Source organism: Macrobrachium rosenbergii, chromosome 45 (assembly GCF_040412425.1).
Source record: "Macrobrachium rosenbergii isolate ZJJX-2024 chromosome 45, ASM4041242v1, whole genome shotgun sequence".
Classification (NCBI taxonomy): domain Eukaryota; kingdom Metazoa; phylum Arthropoda; class Malacostraca; order Decapoda; family Palaemonidae; genus Macrobrachium; species Macrobrachium rosenbergii.
Window position 1 is genome coordinate 22,993,109 of NC_089785.1, and position 17,711 is coordinate 23,010,819.

A 17,711-nucleotide genomic window follows, 5' to 3' on the forward strand; every position below is an offset into this window, starting at 1 on the left:
GAGTTTTCTGCACGGCGTATAATGCTGTATGAAACTCTCAGAACTGTCATATTAAACTTTTCAGCCACAGATAAGTGGTGGCCTGTGTTGTTGGCACCTATAGCGGTGCCAGACGCACAATCATGGCTAACTTTAACGCTAAATAAAATAAAAACTACTGAGGTTAGAGGGCTGCAATTTGGTATGTACGATGATTGGAGGGTGGATGATCAACATATCAATTTGCAGCCCTCTAGCCTCGGTATTTTTTATGATCTGAGGGCGGACGGAAAAAGTGCGGACGGACAGACAAATAGTCATCTCTATAGTTGTTTTCTTTTGCATATAACTAATAAGGGTTATAAGCCATTATTATTTGTGGTAAATGGGAATTTCAGGAATGATCCACGGATTCCTGGTGAAAAAAAAGATACACATTTATTATTATCATTATTTTTTCTTTTTGGTCTATCACAGTCATCCTATTCGACTGGGTGGTTGTTATAGTGTTTAGGGGTTCCGGGTTGCATCCTGCCTCCTAATATAGGATTCCATCACTTTTCTCACTATGTAAGCTGTTTCTAGTAGCACACTCTTTCTGCATGAGTCCTGGAGCTACTTCGGCGTCTAGTTTTCCCAGATTCCTTCTCAGGGATCCTGGGATCGTGCCTAGCGCTCCTATGATTATGGGTACAATTTCCACTGGATTATCCCATATCCTTCTTATTTCCATTATCAGGTCTTGAAACTCATAAATTTTCTCTCTTTCTCATCTACTCTGACGTCCCACGGTACTGCGACATCAGTAAGTGGTACTTTCTTCTTGATTTTGTCAGTCGACGTCACGTCTGGTCTAGTGGCACGTATCACCCAATCTGTTCTGAGACCACAGTCCCAGAGGATCTTTTTGCCTGATCGTTTTCCGTCACTCCCTCAGGCTGGTGTTCGTGCCACTTGTTACTGCTAGCTAGCTAGCTGGTGTTTCTTGCACAGGCTCCAGTAGGGGAGGGGGCTTTTGCTACTGAATCGTGCAGGGCTTTTGCTACTGAATCGTTCCTCTTTCTGTACTGGTTCTGTACAAGCGCCAGACATTCGCTTGCTATGCGGTTTGTGGTGTCGTCTTTCATATTATTATTATTATTAATATTATTATTATTATTATTATTATTATTATTATTATTATTATTATTATTATATAGACAGAGGTAGAGGCTACAAGATATCATCGGTATTTGTATTAAATCAAATTTTAACAACATTCGCCCCTGATGAAATATCAAGACTATTCTCAATTTGAAAAATGATTTAAATCATTTGGTACGAATCATTTCTAAAAACCTGTCCACTTGCTAAAATTTGAATTACGTTTTTCTTTACACAAAATCACATGGGAACTGTAGGTATGATTCACGGACTCTTGGCGAAAAAGACAGTGGTTCTTGACCAGACTAAAGTGCTTTCATAATTATTATTATTATTATTGGAAAAACAAATCCACAATTCTGTATACGTACATATACATAAAGATAAAACTCTCAATATATGTATACATATACATAACTGTGGATTTGTTTCTCCAATTTAAGACTCGTGCTACTATGAGTATTTTGAATTATTATTATTATTATTATTATTATTATTATTATTATTATTATTATTATTATTATTATTATTATTATTATTATTATTACAGGTTTTGTTAAACAAAATGGCAGTTTCAACAGCATTTATTTTATATAGCGAACGCTCAATCCGTCTTATTAATTGTTTTTCTTGCGTTGGAATGGTTGCAAGCAATTGTCCGATATTCATATCCGGTGGTTTAGTGACGGATATGAATACTGGCCAATTGCTTGCAACCATTCCAGCGCAAGAAAAACAACTGACAAGACGAACTGAGCGTTTACTATACAAAATAAATGCTGCCGAAACTGCCACTTCGTTTAACAAAACCTGTATTAAAGAAGGTCTTTTTCCTAATTTTATGATTATTATTATTATTATTATTATTATTATTATTATTATTATTATTATTATTATTATTATTATTATTATTATTATTCAGAAGACGAACTCTGACTATATGGAACAAGCCCACCACACGGGCCACTGACCTGAAATTCTTTAAGCCCCCAAAGAATATTATGGAGTTCATTTGAAAGAATTTCCTGATGATAAGAAACAGAAAGATGAGATCAGTTACTAGACAAGATAAAAAAAGGACAAGTAAATAAATAAATAAACAGGTAAAAATGCGAATAAATGATTAAAGTGCAATATGAACTGCTGAAATACAAATTACGAAAAACTGACACACAAGTGACCGTCAGTCGATGGTGTAAGTCAAAACTGCTACTATTACGAAACAGAAACCTACCACCGCGAAGTTCTCTGTCTAAAATGAGACAGATCTTACCAACAAAGTAAACAGACCCTCTTTCACTAACGAAAAACAAGCACAGAGGAAAGTGGAGAGTACCGTCTTCTACTTCAAACAGGCATTTATTTCTTAAAAGCAAAATGGCTTGGGTCTGGTCGGTACTTGGATGGGTGGCCTCCAAGAACCGCCAGGTGCCGTCAACACATAAGCTCCTAAAACGAGCCCTGGGAAAGGGTACTGGGCTAGCAACCTCATCCCGAGAAATAATTGCTTAGAAAAGGCAAGATACTGACCCAGGTGAATTTGCCCAAAAGAATTAAATTTAAAACGCCTTGGAAATCGGATATTGTCCCAAATAACATCTCTCAAAGTCAGAAATTAACAGAGAGAGAGAGAGAGAGAGAGAGAGAGAGAGAGAGAGAGAGAGAGAGAGAGAGAGAGAGAGAGAGAGAACAAGCAAGCATGTGTCAACCTGATATAACTACGACTTGTAATCAGGTAATTACGTCAGAAGTCTTAATCCATCCTTCCCACCGTCAAAGAATGAATAAAAACTCAATACATAACTAGATCAATCTTTCACTCTCTCGATTACGTCACATATTCGTTAATCTCTTGATAAATGGGTCACGTCAGACGGCTTAAAAATGCAATAAAATAAATAAGATGATTCCTTGCAACGGGAAATGCTTCTACGTGACGCAGACGTTCACGAATCGCATATAAAAGAGGTCCGTTCTACTGACATTCAACAGATCCCGTTCGGGCGTCGAATTAACAACATGAAGTCGAATCTGCTTCCTCTTCTTCTTCTTCCAGCCGCGTTGCTGAGCTCGGCTTTGGCGCAAGAGGTAAAGTTTTCCGTTTTATTTAAATCTAACCGTCTTCTTGTAGTTTTGGGGGGTCCTACCTATTACAAAAAGCTTTCTTTTGTCTTTTTAAAGCTACTTTTATCATTCTCAAAAAAGTTTCTTCTTATATTTCAAATTTATTTCGCTCCAAAATTAATACTGTTTGGGAAATTTCCGTTGTTCATTTAATCTGAACGTCTCTGATTTGTTTTCGACCTATCACAAGCTTTCCCTAGTCCTCAGTCTTTAAAAAACTAATTTTGTAACTAACAAAAATAGCTATCTTATATTTTAATATTACTTCTTTAAAAATTAAGTGTAGAAAAAAAACAATATGGCGACTTCAACGCCATTTTATAGACCTATACAAAATCTTCCTATCACACCCAGTGCTGCCTTGGTGGGCCTATAACTCACTCTTATTATTATTATTATTATTATTTATAAACTGTAAAGACACATTAGCTGTAATGAGCTGGATTTTTATTCCATTTAGACAATTCCTTTCAACCCCTCACTAAATTCTTACATGTTGACTGGTTCTAACCATCCTCATACCAACCCTACTTCCCTCTCAACCGCAGGCATGCATCCAAGGGGAGAACTGCAAGCGCCCCGACTGCGTCTGCGCAAGCACAGACAACCCCATCGCCCCGCTGCCGCTGGAATTCATGCCTCAGTTCGTCGTCGTCAGCGTCAACGACGCCATCACAGTCACGAACTTCAGGTTCTACAAGGAACTCGTCTCGACCTTCAGGAACCCTAACGGGTGTAGGATGTCCATGACTGCGTTCCTGACCCACCTCAACACCGACTACGCTCTGGCGAATGAGTTGTGGCGACTCGGCAGTGAGATCGGCGTTCGCTCTGTCACGTGAGTCCTCACGGGTCGGAACAGACCTGTCTACTAGTTTAGATCCGTGTCAACGACTTTTGACATTTCATATTTTCCTCTTCTATTATCTATTGTTTTTGAAAATTATTTTTGTTATCAGCCAATTGTGGTCAAGGCTAAATAATGCTATGACCCAGCTAGGTCACAATACATTATCATGTAATTTCTGACAACTTATCTCTCATTCTTCCTACGAGACCAAACCACCTCAAAACATTGTGATCTAGCTCCTTATGACTCCCATCTTCCTTGCACACACATCAAGATTTGTGACGACTGCTTCTCTTTTTATTTTATATACATTTGATGGCAAAATCTTATGCCTCTCTATTCTAATTTTGTACACTAAACACCCAAAGGCCAGACACCCTGATATTTCACAAGACATAAACATACTTTCGTACAATTTTATGAATATTGAACAGACACGCTTCGTTTTTCACTTAACTTCATACATACTAAAAATACACTTCATACTTTTGTACAACCAAAAGACACTAAACTAACAACCCTTTTGCTTATTTACAGGCTTACGTACAGTCACAACCTTCATAATTCTTACTTCATGAAAATTCTACAGTCACTCCTGATATAGTACTTAGCTTCTAACTCAAATCACAATCAGGAAGAAGACTCCATACTTTTCTCAAGCACATTAATATTCACATTCATACATTTTTCACTGCATGAGGAATTAACTTCTCAAATTCCTCATAAGGAACTTATCAGTATAAACACTCTTCACAGAAGCCTGTCATCCAAAATGGGAAACTGAATTAAGAGACTCTTCCTTTCCCGGTGGGATCTGAACCCATGCGTGATAAGGACAGTGAGGTTATCGCTAACCCGCCAAGCTATGAGGAAAGAGGTCGTTAGGGGTATTTAACCCCCTGGGTTTGCGAGCTTCGCGCGACAGCTTAAGCTGCTCTACCTCAAAAAAAATCATCTACGCAGGCTTCTATTTCGTTACAAATGGAAAATACGCTTCGCATACAACCAGCAATAATGCGGCCGTCTGGTATTTGTTCAAAGTACCTTGTTACATTACGTATAATACGTAAAGAATAATCAAGCGAACGGTATCTGTACTTACAGGAGTTCTCCCGTGCCCTACTGGAAAAAGGCCAACTACAGCGTGTGGTACAACGAATTCAGCGAGGCCAAGAAGATGATCCACAACTTCGCCCGCGTCCCTGAGGATGAAATAATCGTAAGTGGAATTGCTACAGAGTATGTCTGTACTACAGATCCTGAACTCTGCCAGATGTTAAAGTAATAAAAACTTAATATTTTTTTGTGTCTATGAGAGAACTAGTTGGTAAGATTACTGTAGGGTATTAGTTTAAAACTGTGGAGGGAGGATGGGGCAATCATTTTTGTTTTCATTATAGGCCTGATTCTAAAAAAAAATAGCAGTCTGGCTAAAAGTTCATAATTCATATAATATTTACACTACCGCAGAGACAGTATGGTAGTCAGAGTGAATCACACAAGAATAGATTTTAGCATATCACACGATCATTTGTGCTACAACTACCAGGTCCTACAATTACAAATAGTTGCAAGGAATGATTATGCAACAAGTAGACAATTCAATGTTGTATGCTTTGATCCGGGCACAAATCCAATGCTGTCATTTAAAAAAAATTGACAACTCTACATAAACTTTCCTCTATATTTCTGAAGAATTAATCTTTAATCCTTGCAAGGAATCTGATTTGATATGGTACTGAAATCTCCTCACAGGGAACCCGGGCTCTCCACATGGAGGTAGGAGGCGATGAAATGTACAGTGCCCTCAGAGATGCGGGCTACAAGTACGACTCCTCTTGGACAGCTCTGGACTACACAAACTGGTAAGCCAGCATACAAAGGTGCCACCCTTTGTTTTTCTATATTACTTCATTATATTTATTCTTTACTTTCTTTTACACACTCCGCTGCTTTTCCTACTGGGGTCACTGGGCTTGTAATGATAAACAATAACAGTAATAATCTGTCATTAAATTGTAAAGCCAGTTGATGACAAAAGATCCTTTAAATAAATAATAAAAAAATAAACGTAAGATGAAAAGTCATAAAACAATATAAGTGGCTTTTTCTAGAGAGAATGAAATCTACGTTTTCACTAATACAAATTGCCATTTTTATCACTTTCTTACCGTTTTTCCCCTTAGAAGGGTTGCATCCGATGTTTACCTTGTAGCTTTCAGCAAGTCACTTTTGGGATGAGATTAGTAGCCTCAGTACCTCCTCTACAAGCTGTCAATTAATTGCCCAGTACTTGATTTATAGTTTTGATCAATATAAGCACAAAGGTTTTCTCAATAAAACATGCCTAAACTTATAAGCTTGCCAGCATCCACTCATGCCATTCTGAAACCTGAATTGATATTTCTCCAGGTACGAGAAGTCTAAAGGTGCCCTCTACCCTTACACTCTCGACTTCCAATCGCCACAGGTATGTAAATTTTCCATTATTCGGAGGTCTCACAACTAGCATTGCATCTTCCACGACTGATAGATATTCGTGTGCGAACATTTTGCCAACTGTATTTTTTCAGTGCTTCATAACACATGATATTTACTATCAAATTTACCACTACGATTCTCTCCCTCCGAGCAGGTACCTCACGACTGCTCCGTGGGAAGATGCCCTGAGAACACCTACGATGGACTGTTTGTGACCCCTGTCCTCGATTTAAAATCCATCTATGGGGATCCCTGCAACATGGTGGATGCCTGCCAGAGGCAAGTTGTATTCTCTTAACCTCAGTTTGAAAGGTCACAGTCCCTTCTCCTTAGCGCTTCAATTGTGCTTGGCAAGTCATACCCCCCTGCGTGAAGCCTGGAAGGCTATTTAACCTTCGGATAAGTTGGGAAGTTAAAAATCCCTTCAGCCAAGCTTAGTTATATTATGTTAAGCTTGGTCACCTATGCCTACACTAGTTATAGCCCAAGATATGGCCCCTTCACCTTCATCTGGGTGGAAATAGTGGAGTGCTGTAGGGAAGGAAAAATATAAAAAATGAAGTAAAGGAGAATATTGTGAGACTGGCCCGCTCTGCAGCTGTGATGTCAATGTCTCTTCTTACATAAATTTACGACTTATAATTTTTTCAATTTCTTGCGAATGCATTTAGATGCCACTTCTGCAAAATAACAAAAAATATCCATGTATAGTTTAGATCTAAAATACAGTTATTTGGTTAACATTAACAAGTTTGCCGTTACACTGTTATTTCATCTACTAATGGAGGAAAGTCCACAGTCACGTTTCAGGCGGAACACCAAATCATATATTATAGTTTCCTATAATTCAACAGCAGGTCATTTCAACTGTTCAGATACATAAACCTCTTGTATATTATTCAATATCCTATACAGAACATTAGCAAGGACCCTCCATATGTGTGATTTGATTCAGCTACAAGAACTAAGAGGTCAACAGCCAAGCACTTGTGAAATAATTAAATAATGCACTTCTACAAAGGGTTATTTAACATGTTGAGAAGGCAAAGAGTGCAAATTATACAAAATACTTGGGGAAATTGTAAGAATTCTCAATGTCTTTTTTGTCCTTTTGCAAATCAGCACTTTCAACGACACAGACTGTCCAGAGCAGAGATGTGAGGACCGAGTTTTCCAGTTCCTCAAGGAAAACTTTGAGTATAATTACCTTGGCAACCGAGCACCCTTTGGACTACACACCTTACCAGCGTGGTTTGAGTCAGACAAAAATGTCAAGTCCACTGCACACTGGAATGGGTACAAGAGGTGAGTACAAAATGAACTAGGTACTGAAAGTAGCTGGACAAATGAGCAGAGTTTGGAAGACTTAAATTCACTTATTCTTCAATAGTGTAACTTAAGATCTAAACGTGCATTTTAAGCACTTTCTTGCATTACACTTTCATTCAGCAACAATTTGCCATGGGGAAGGCATTTTACGAAACAAACATTAAACTCAATGAATTCCATGTGAAAATATCCACCCACATGCTCCATGGTTTTTCAATGATTGTTCCCAGATCAGTACAACTTCCCAATTACCATTCAGCCCTTTCATCGCCAACTTGTCTCACAAACAGGTTCCTGCAGTATGTTCAAGATCTGGGTGATGTCTGGATTGTATCTCAGAACAAGGTTGTGGAGTACATGAAGAATCCTGTGCCGCAGGGAGATGTCGGACAACTCGAAGCGTTCCAGTGTCCAACAATTGACCCGGACACCAACTGCCCTGCCCCTATGGGGTGTGAATATGACAGTTACCCAGGGTCTGGCAAGATAACCATACGTATTTGCTCAAGGCCATGCCCTACCACTTATCCATGGCTGGGAAATCCAACTGGGAACTAGGAGTCCATAGTTTTCCATACCACAACCATGGAATTAGAACTTCAAAAGCTTGCTTCAAAATAGTTGCTTCAGAGCAGTCCACAAGCAGTTTTCGCTAATGAAGTTTCTTGTGACATTTTTGTAGTTTCATACAAATCACTGTTCAAGGCTCATCTAATTAAGATAATTTAATGTAAACCACTCTGCATCAGTACATTAGTTCCAAACATTCACATTTAAGATGAAAACTAAAATAAAACATCTACATTAAAACCACAAACAAAACAGAGACATTATACGGACACCGCAGTTATTACAAGATATCCACAACAATGACATCCTCTTGATAATCAAAATCATGGCAGCAAGCTACCAAGAAAATATCAGTGGCTAGTATTACTCACATATATTGCTTTTAATATCAAATACTGTAGTCAACATAATGACAATACCCATACAGTACTGGAATTGATCATGTATGATTATTTAAACCTTTACGTACAAACTTTGTAAGCATAACAGCCAACTATATCTTATAAATATATGTGATATAATTATTTCCTGTGTTACTGAATACCTATGAACTAATAAATATTAAGAATAAAATGTGCTTTGCAAGACGGAATGAGCGACATTTTGAAAAGAAGAGCCCTAATATCCCAGAGGTGCAAATACATGTTCTGTATAACAGGTAAATGGTGCAGTAAGCTTAGCAGAAGTGGGTGCAGTTATAATAAGCCTTCTTTGCAGACATGAGAAGCAACTGAAAGTTTTCAACTTGGGGACACATCCTTGGCAGTGACTGTTGCTTTATTTTCTTTGAAGCCTTGTCCTATTAAGGAAGATAGCTCATTGGTGGAAAACTAGAATACCAACGGTCTTTCATTGATGTTAAGGCTTCACTTGCAGAAGTGAATGTGTTTGCTCTTGTCATCAACAGATTTATTTTCCTTCAAGCTTGTAAGATCAAGGATCCGGTATACTTTGATATGGTCTTCATACCAGCATCATATAATCCACGGAATGAAAAATAATTTGCTTTGAAGAGTACCAATGCTTCACTTGCGAACAATGGTCCTGATGATTGTGCGCTGAACACGAAAGTATTTTATGTAGTAAAAACTGACTTCTATATCAGAGCACAGTTGAAAGGATGCTCATTTTGCAAACTGAGGATCTGCAATCAATTTTAGAACCTGACAGGAGGGGTGATTGGGCATGTACTCTAAAATCCATTATACCTGTTAACATAGCAATGAATTACAAACATAAGTGACAGTTGACTGTGGCTGGTCTGAGTTGGGAAGCTGGGGAGACAAAAAGTGAGAGAGAGAAAAAAGAAAACTAAATTTGAGTTTTCCTTCCTCTCCAAAATGTAAACCATCAAAATCGGAAGGCCCCGCTGAGGTAATCCTCACTCCAGTCTGGTGAAACCATTCATAACATTCAGAAAATCCCATGCCAGGAGAATTGGAGCTGTAACTGTGCACAAAGTACATACAATACCCCGTGAATCATTATCCCTTACATAACCTACTATTAACTAGACTACTGTTAGAGGCCTTGCCTTAAGATATATTCAGTTGTCCATTAAGACTGCTCTAAAAAGCTTGCCATATGATTTTTTCTTTGGCAAAGGGCAAAAACGAGGTTACAGTAAAATTAAACAAGTTGAATAGTTCTGTGGAGAGATATCTACAAAGGAATGGAAGAGAAATACAAGGCAGGAAACAATGTAACTGGGGTCTAAAAATTTTAGGGATTCTGCAAAAGAACCTTCAGGATTGTCAACAGAACACTACCTACAGCACACTAGACAGTATCAACTTATAAAGTACTGTAGTATTGAAATACTCTAAAAAGACAGTACAACTTAATTACTGGTGCCTGGAAAAACATACTCAAACATCAGGGAAGCAACTACAAATCCTTAGACCCAGGAAAGTGCAAAAAATGAAAACTAAGATTTACTTCAAAAGTTTATTAAAAAATAAAAGGTATACATATTCATGTGATCGTGGTGCAGTGATAATCACATAAATAATAATACAGCACTACAATCTAAGATTAATTTATAATTTACAAATGCAAAATAAATATTAAGTCAGTATTGGCCCGACCACCCTCCAGGGCACAGATGTTACGTGAGGAATAAAAACTGGAAGAAAAAACTCAGAATTTTGACAACCAGGTGGGAAGGGACCTAAGGGACTGGGTGAGAGGTAAAAGGCACAAAACAAAGCAACTGGGACTAAAGTAACAGTACAAATAACCAAAAGAGCCGGCCACAGTGTTCCATACAATGCACAACGACTTGTGTCTCCCTATGTGGTACAGTGATTGGAAAGGTGCAAAATGTTACTGTCATAACCACTTTACTGTACCTCTGACGTCCTGTTTTCAATGCTTTATATTTTATTTTCAAATCATACAATCTTCTTCTTCTTCTTCTTCTTCTTCTTTTAACATGCTTTTTCCCATTTTTTGTATGGGGTAAGCAAGATGCCTTCTTTTGAAGGATTTTGAATTGGCAAATTCCCTTAAAAAGACTAATTTACCTGGATAAGGTAAGCATATCTAGAACCATAGTGTCAAACTGTATGTTACAGGAACTAACAAACTACAAGTGGACTACTTTCTTGAAAAAGTACCTCAATTACATTCTACAATTTCCTGACCTTTCGAGGACTCAAGCCAACATCTAGAAAAGCATAAAAAAATATGAATGTTCCTCATTACCTGTCAACAATCCTACAATACAAGTACAAACCAACCAAAACGGAAGCAACACCCACTGTGACTGAAGACAGAAAGGTGCCCGAAACACACCTGAATTTGGATGCAAGTCTTGCTTCTTCATCTTCCCTGGCATCATCAAACTGGTTCTTTAAATCTTGCGGCAAGTTATAGTAAACACCATCACTTCCGACTTCGTTACGCAGCCTCAGCAGCACACCCACGCTGACTTTGTCATCTGGCAAACTCCACACAGAGATGGTGCTGTTGGCAAACTGAAAACGTAAAAAATTACTTTCGTGATGTTGAAGAAAGAGAAGAGTATATTGAAGCCTCACTACTCGAGAAGTATGTATATAAAGGGAATGGGAAGTTCATCACTTTTCGATGTCACTTTTACCTTAGGTAAAACAAAAAGGTGAATTACATTAACACTGGTCCCAGGTTAAACAACCTAATAATAATAATAATTATTAACCAAATGTAGACATGCAGTTAAAGTTGTACATCCATAATCAGAATATCCTTTGGATGTATACATCAATAAATTATACACTAATAATGTACCATTGAGTCATCTAACAAACACACTAGGTCACATTTCTAGATTCTCATAAGAACTGGTTCATGTGGTGAAGCTATCAGACACTTAATAAGTTTGATCAGTATGATTTGTTAATTCCAGTTTAATATTACCTCCAATCACTGTACATTTAGCAGAGTCAAGAAACATATACATGTGGTTTCTTTTATGCCTGTCAAGTTGGGGATTTCATAAAATACTGTCCTTACCTCTTCCATAATTTGTTTTAAAACCCTGATGGACCCAGGTACGCAGGCAGCACGAACATCAAAGTTGACTCGATACACCTCTCTGACAGAATCAAGATTCAAGCTGTCGACAGCAGTATTATTCTTCAGTTCAAAAACCATCTCATCCATCATATCTTTACTGTAACACAAATCAGGATCATCTGGAAGTTGATTTGGTGTTGCCCAGCCAACTGAAAGCTTTGCCTGAAATGAGCCAAATACAGTCATTATAGTCCCTGACTTAGTATATGAGCAAAATTTAAAAAAATATATATATATTTAGTTGGAATATCCTCTCGAATTACAATACATTTATATAGTAAAATAATTTATCAATGCCTGTCTCGGTCATCTGCGTCTGCCCTATACTTTGCTCAAACACCCAGCTTACTGTACTTATCCTACTCTCATAGCTGACAAAGATCTAGCTTTCAATAACTTGATCTTTACAATTCATATCACTCCAATCAAATTCCCACTTTTACAATCGTACAGGTAGCTGCATTAGAGAATGTGCAATTCATACTATTATCTTTTTTTATTTTTTATCATGTTTGTCATAAAAAAATTACAAAAAGGAAATGACAAACTTTCCATTTTTTACATTTCCAAAGAATTCCAAAGTTCAGCTATGGACATGTGTACTCCTATTTTTTCTTCTTAACAAACAGGAACACAAAATAAAAAAATCATTCCTTCCAGGTGAACACAATTATCTGTGGTCAGCAATATATATTTAAAAAGTACTTGACATGTAGACTTACCAAAGGAAGAAATTCTAAACACTTAGCGATGAACTGCTCTGCATCCAAGCAGTGCTCATACATCCCTCCTGGTCCTGGTATTATATCTGCATGAAGCCAAACTGGGAAGGTAAGCTGCAACAAACAAAATTACTTAGAAAAAAGTGACAGACAGAATATTGACCAAGAAAATAGCTCCATAGTTTTTATTTAATTTTCAACAGTAACTGAATGTGATTAAATGAACACCTATATTTTACAGTAATAATGAATACAGATTGTTTGAGTTAGCAATAATGAAAATACATTGTACTTACATCTCTCATGTACAATGCGAGGAGTTGCAGACTATTTTCCAGTGTTTCCCCATCTGTGAAGACGAGTCTCATGCCTTTTCTGGCACCATTCTACATCAAGGAAGACATGCACACTTTTAAAAATCAAATAAAAGTACCATAGAAACAGTAAATTAAGATTAATATCATTCTTAGTTTGTGCTACACTATTTTGGGTGACTTGGTACTAGATAAATAGATAAAAAAATTAAATTTACAAAACTTGTGGAAAGTAAAAATAAGGGTAATTTTCAAACAAGAAATGTTTTGAGACATTGCAAACTTTGACTCTTTGTGGTACAGTACTTGGGAGATCAATGAAAGCCATATCTATAGATGGTTTCCTTGTCTCTACAGGTAGGCTTTGCAATTCCCTCTCTTGTTTCAACTGAGTCCAATAATCATTACAATTTCCTTTTCCTTCAGTTCAGGAGTAGGTAAGCACAATAAATACTGAATCATGCCTTACAATTAAAAAAATAAAAGAAAGTTCTACAAAAACTTTTCCATACACTTATCATTTTTCTTCTTTTTTTATCAAATGAAGATCCAGCAAAAAACCATTAATGTAATGTTGACTGTTAATCTATGAGGTTTCTTGCTGGTCCTACATTTGAAAGAAGGAGATTCACACCTTGTTTGCATAAACCATTTCTATGAGTGCATCCTCAAGCACAAGATGTGACTTGTCTGTAAAAGGAGGCTCTTCCACCACTGGTCTGGCATCTACATAACCCTCCTGGTACGCTAATCGGCCAGTCAATAAATTCATCTCTATCACCATGACTGAAGAGTCTGGAAAAGTGTGCTGTAGCTATAGCTAGCCATTTGTAAGGAAGAACCTCTCAAATATAGAAATCAGAAGTAAAATACTTTAACTCATTACACAGTATTAGTGATGTATCATTTGTACTGAGCAAAATTTTGACAAAATACTAAAATTACAATAAACTTAACCAATTTTAATGCCTCTTTAAAGATATTACAATGCATAAAGGTCTTGCTTTTGAAAAGAAATCTCCAGAAACCTGGATTAGTAACTGGTGGTCACTTGGTTACGAGTGAAGTGAATGTCTCCTAAACTAATTTAAAATACCATGATGATGAAGTTAAGTGTGTGTGTGTAATGGGGACAAGGGTTAGGTTACCATGAGAACATATATGGTATGGAAAATAAAAGTGACCAATACCATGAAAAATAACTTCACATATAGATATGTAACCATACCAATGTTTTCATTTTAATAATCGAACAAATATTATATCACACAGCACTGTATCGACTATTCCACATATATCATGATAATTTTACGAACTATGGCATATATTCCTTTACATACTTCCAAATCAAATAACTGATCATGATTTCAGAATTTTTCCAAAAAAAATGGGAAAGATATAATAAAAAAAATTAATGGTCCAAGATGTTACACTACTTACCTTCCAGACATTTTGCTAAAGCAGTCCTTCTTCCAACAACTGGACTGAAGGTCACTTTGCTTAGATCGCCTCTCATTTCTGGGAAGTATTCTGTAATATCAGGAATGTGGCAGCATGAAGGCAAATCTGAATCCTGATCGTCATCCTGTTCCAAGTCTCCTAATCCCCCGAAGAACAATTCGTCAAGTCCGTGCGAATACTCATTCTCTGAAGAACTTCCCAGAGACTCCTCAGTATTGGAGAATTCAGGCGGTGCTGGATTAGGAAAATCAGTTTGACAAGTTTCACGATCTGAAGACTCTGAAATGTCCCTTTTCTCGGTGCCGCTGGCTTCCTCTCGAACGTTACCCTCAGATCTGGCAGCCATAGTGGTAACAGCTGAAATGAAAGTGAATTTATTTAATAACGAAAACTCTTCTGAAATTTTTAACATACAGTCTAGAGATACAAAATCATGTTAGCCTCCATTTCAGTGTTGATGAATCACTGACTGTACAGAATACCAGGAAGATAAGTTGAGTAAACCTAACCTAGTCTGAGTTTAAGAATCAGATGACCTGGCTAAACTTGGTTAAACCTTAGCAGCTGCCATCATCTAGTACATTATTGCTAAGGTTATTATGAGGTTTGTTTAGGGTCTACCCTTGTTCTTGTCAATCAAGTTTTCATATTGTATAAAGACTAGCCTATGGAATAAAATATGGCAAGAGTGTGCTTTACGATGATGGTGGTTAACTAGCTTACCGTAACTACTGACATTAGGGAGTCTGACCTTAACTACGTACATAAGCCATCATTAATACGTCTTCCACACTAGAAAAAAATGCAGCAAATCTGCTTCTAAGTTGAATTACAATATCCAATAAAGTTGAAATGTGTCCAGAAAAACATCCTAAAGTTACGGCCTGTTACGTTATTTAGTTAAAACATCCATTACGTAGGTCATCCTGACATCTTACTGGCTACAATAAACTGCTATTTTTGTGATTTTTTTGGCTTCATTCACCTGCTGAAGCCTTCAGCTGTCATATATATATATATATATATATATATATATATATATATATATATATATATATATATATATATATATATATATATATATATATTCAGGCTTTTACTTCTCTTCCATATATATTTCGCTGTTCGTAGATGTCTCCATCCCCTCGTTTGTTATTGAGTTTATCCTTCATACTTCATTCAGTCTTGAGCTTTGTTTACATTTGGGAGATGGCGTTCTTCTTCTTGTTTCGAGCAAGACTTATTTTACGTAAGTTACACAGAGAAAGTTTAATATTTATAATACAACTGCGCTTTAAAATGTTCTATTTTGTTTCGAAGCACATTAATATGCGTAAACAAGAGAATTATTCTTGTACTATATGTAACAAATATGTAAATTGGGGTGAAAACTTATTTTTCTAAATGGCGTATGACAATGAATCTTAAACTTAAAGACGTAAATATCATTATAAACGAAAGGGGTAGCTTGCAGAGTAAGGTGACAGGGCTATACGTTTATTTACAGTACGGTGATTTTCCCGTATAGAGCAAAAAATTATATAAAAAAAAACATCAAGCCGACGAAAGGATAAGTTTGCTAGGTGCTAATTTGGTTTCTTATCTACGCGTCACCTACTCAGAGGTGCTAGTACTAAACATGGCGGAAGCTCCTTGGGACGCCGTGTTTAGTACTAGCCCCTTGGGGATCAAAGTATCATATACACCTATTTCTTTATTGTGTGGTCGACAAATTATATTAATGAACTATATCTTCGTGTGGCCTTCTACTTTACATTTACCATACGGTGTTTAGTACTAGCAACTCGGAGTAGGTGACGCGTAGATATTACAAGCCAAAGTGGCATCGTTTGTTGGTTGGCAAGACATTTCTTATTCAACTTCATAGTGGTCTTGTGCTTACTGGACAGTATGATAATACTGTACCTTTACACAGAAAAATTCTTCATGTGATAATGTAGCGTATATGGATATTGGAAATGAGAGGTCATGAAGAGGTAATATAATAATATAATATCATCTCCAGCAGCCATTTTCATCAACCTTTAAACTACTGGTAACTCCAGGTTTTCGAAGACCTGGTTCATAAAGTCCATTTGTTCATGGATAATTAGAAAGATATCTAAAATAGAAATATTAAATTGACCTTAACTTTTTATGTATTTAGAGACAATTATCATGAGGACAGAAAAAGAAACCTGACTTTTTGCGAAATACTTCGAGACAGTTATCCCGCGGACAGACATAGGAACAAACAACAAGTAACGGAACAAGAGACCGTGCAGGGCAGGTTAATCTCAAACAAACGAACGAATACACTTCCTGGAGAATAAATTAATTTTAAGAGAAAAACTGAAAAACGATAAAAAAAATAGATTCTCTTATAATTCAGTCTACCGCTCTTCTCTCTCTCTCTCTCTCTCTCTCTCTCTCAGACGACAATGAGGACAAAATTGACACCTTTCTTGGGTGTAAATCTTGGTATAATATGCCGAGGTTTTTACACTCAAGGAGAGGGTCTCATTTCTTTCTCACATTTTAGGAACGTTGCTGTTTCTTCGTAGTCTTCAAAGTCTACGTTCATAATATTAATTAGGGAATAAACTGAAATTAATTAGAAACAAGTAAAATTGCGCCGAAGTTTTCTGTACAGCGTATAATCAAGGCGACCGAAAATAGATCTATCTTTCTTGGTATAATGCTGTATGAGCCGCAGCCCACGATACTTTAACCACGGCCCGGTGCTGGATGTCTTATATTGTTGCCAGACGCACGATTATGGCCAACTCCAACCCTATATAAAATAAAAACTACTGAGGCTAGAGGGCTGCAATTTGGTATGTTTGATGACTGGAGGGTGGATGATCAACATACCAATTTGCAGCCATCTGGTCCAGTCCCTTAATTTTGGCAAGCATTAAAATATTGGAAATTAGAAAAATAAAATAATCTGAACGATAGAATATAACCTACAACACAATAAAAATCAGTATGTGTTTAAAATATTGGAAATCAAAAAGATAAAATGATCTGAACGATAAAATATAACCTACAACACAATAAAAATCAGTATGTGCTTAAAATATTGGAAATCAAAAAGATAAAATAATCTGAACGATAAAATATAACCTACAACACAATAAAAATCAGTATGTTTAAAATATTGGAAATCAAAAAGAT

General features: G+C 36.8%; 2 protein-coding genes across 3 annotated transcripts in view; one reads left to right on the forward strand and one right to left on the reverse strand.

Moving 5' to 3' along the window:
- LOC136830014 (mucin-17-like) overlaps positions 1–11,311 on the reverse strand; it is a 76,898-nt gene extending 65,587 nt beyond the window's left edge. Inside the window, exons 1-2 of one of the 2 annotated variants that reach the window (XM_067089195.1) lie at positions 11,273–11,311; positions 5,199–5,298 (exon numbers count right to left, since the gene is read on the reverse strand). The gene's annotated coding sequence lies outside the window, so the exon portion shown is untranslated. Of the gene's footprint in view, positions 1–5,198; positions 5,299–11,272 lie in introns of those variants that run through there. The other variant, XM_067089197.1, reaches the window with a different exon arrangement.
- LOC136830018 (chitin deacetylase 7-like) lies at positions 3,001–9,000 on the forward strand. The gene is made up of 8 exons (XM_067089208.1): positions 3,001–3,210; positions 3,795–4,084; positions 5,201–5,315; positions 5,852–5,961; positions 6,509–6,566; positions 6,732–6,856; positions 7,700–7,882; positions 8,197–9,000. The coding sequence occupies exons 1-8, from the start codon at positions 3,046–3,048 to the stop codon at positions 8,462–8,464; spliced, it is 1,314 nt and encodes a 437-aa protein (XP_066945309.1). The 5' UTR covers positions 3,001–3,045; the 3' UTR covers positions 8,465–9,000.
- Positions 11,312–17,711: the final 6,400 nt, after the last annotated feature.

Bases quoted from the DNA above. Each gene is read 5' to 3' on its own strand.
- LOC136830018 (XM_067089208.1), top strand. From the start codon at position 3,046: ATGCTTCTACGTGACGCAGACGTTCACGAATCGCATATAAAAGAGGTC. The intron at 5,962-6,508 runs GTAAGCCAGCAT...ATATTTCTCCAG, and splicing joins GCTCTGGACTACACAAACTG to GTACGAGAAGTCTAAAGGTG. The intron at 6,567-6,731 runs GTATGTAAATTT...CCCTCCGAGCAG, and splicing joins TCGACTTCCAATCGCCACAG to GTACCTCACGACTGCTCCGT.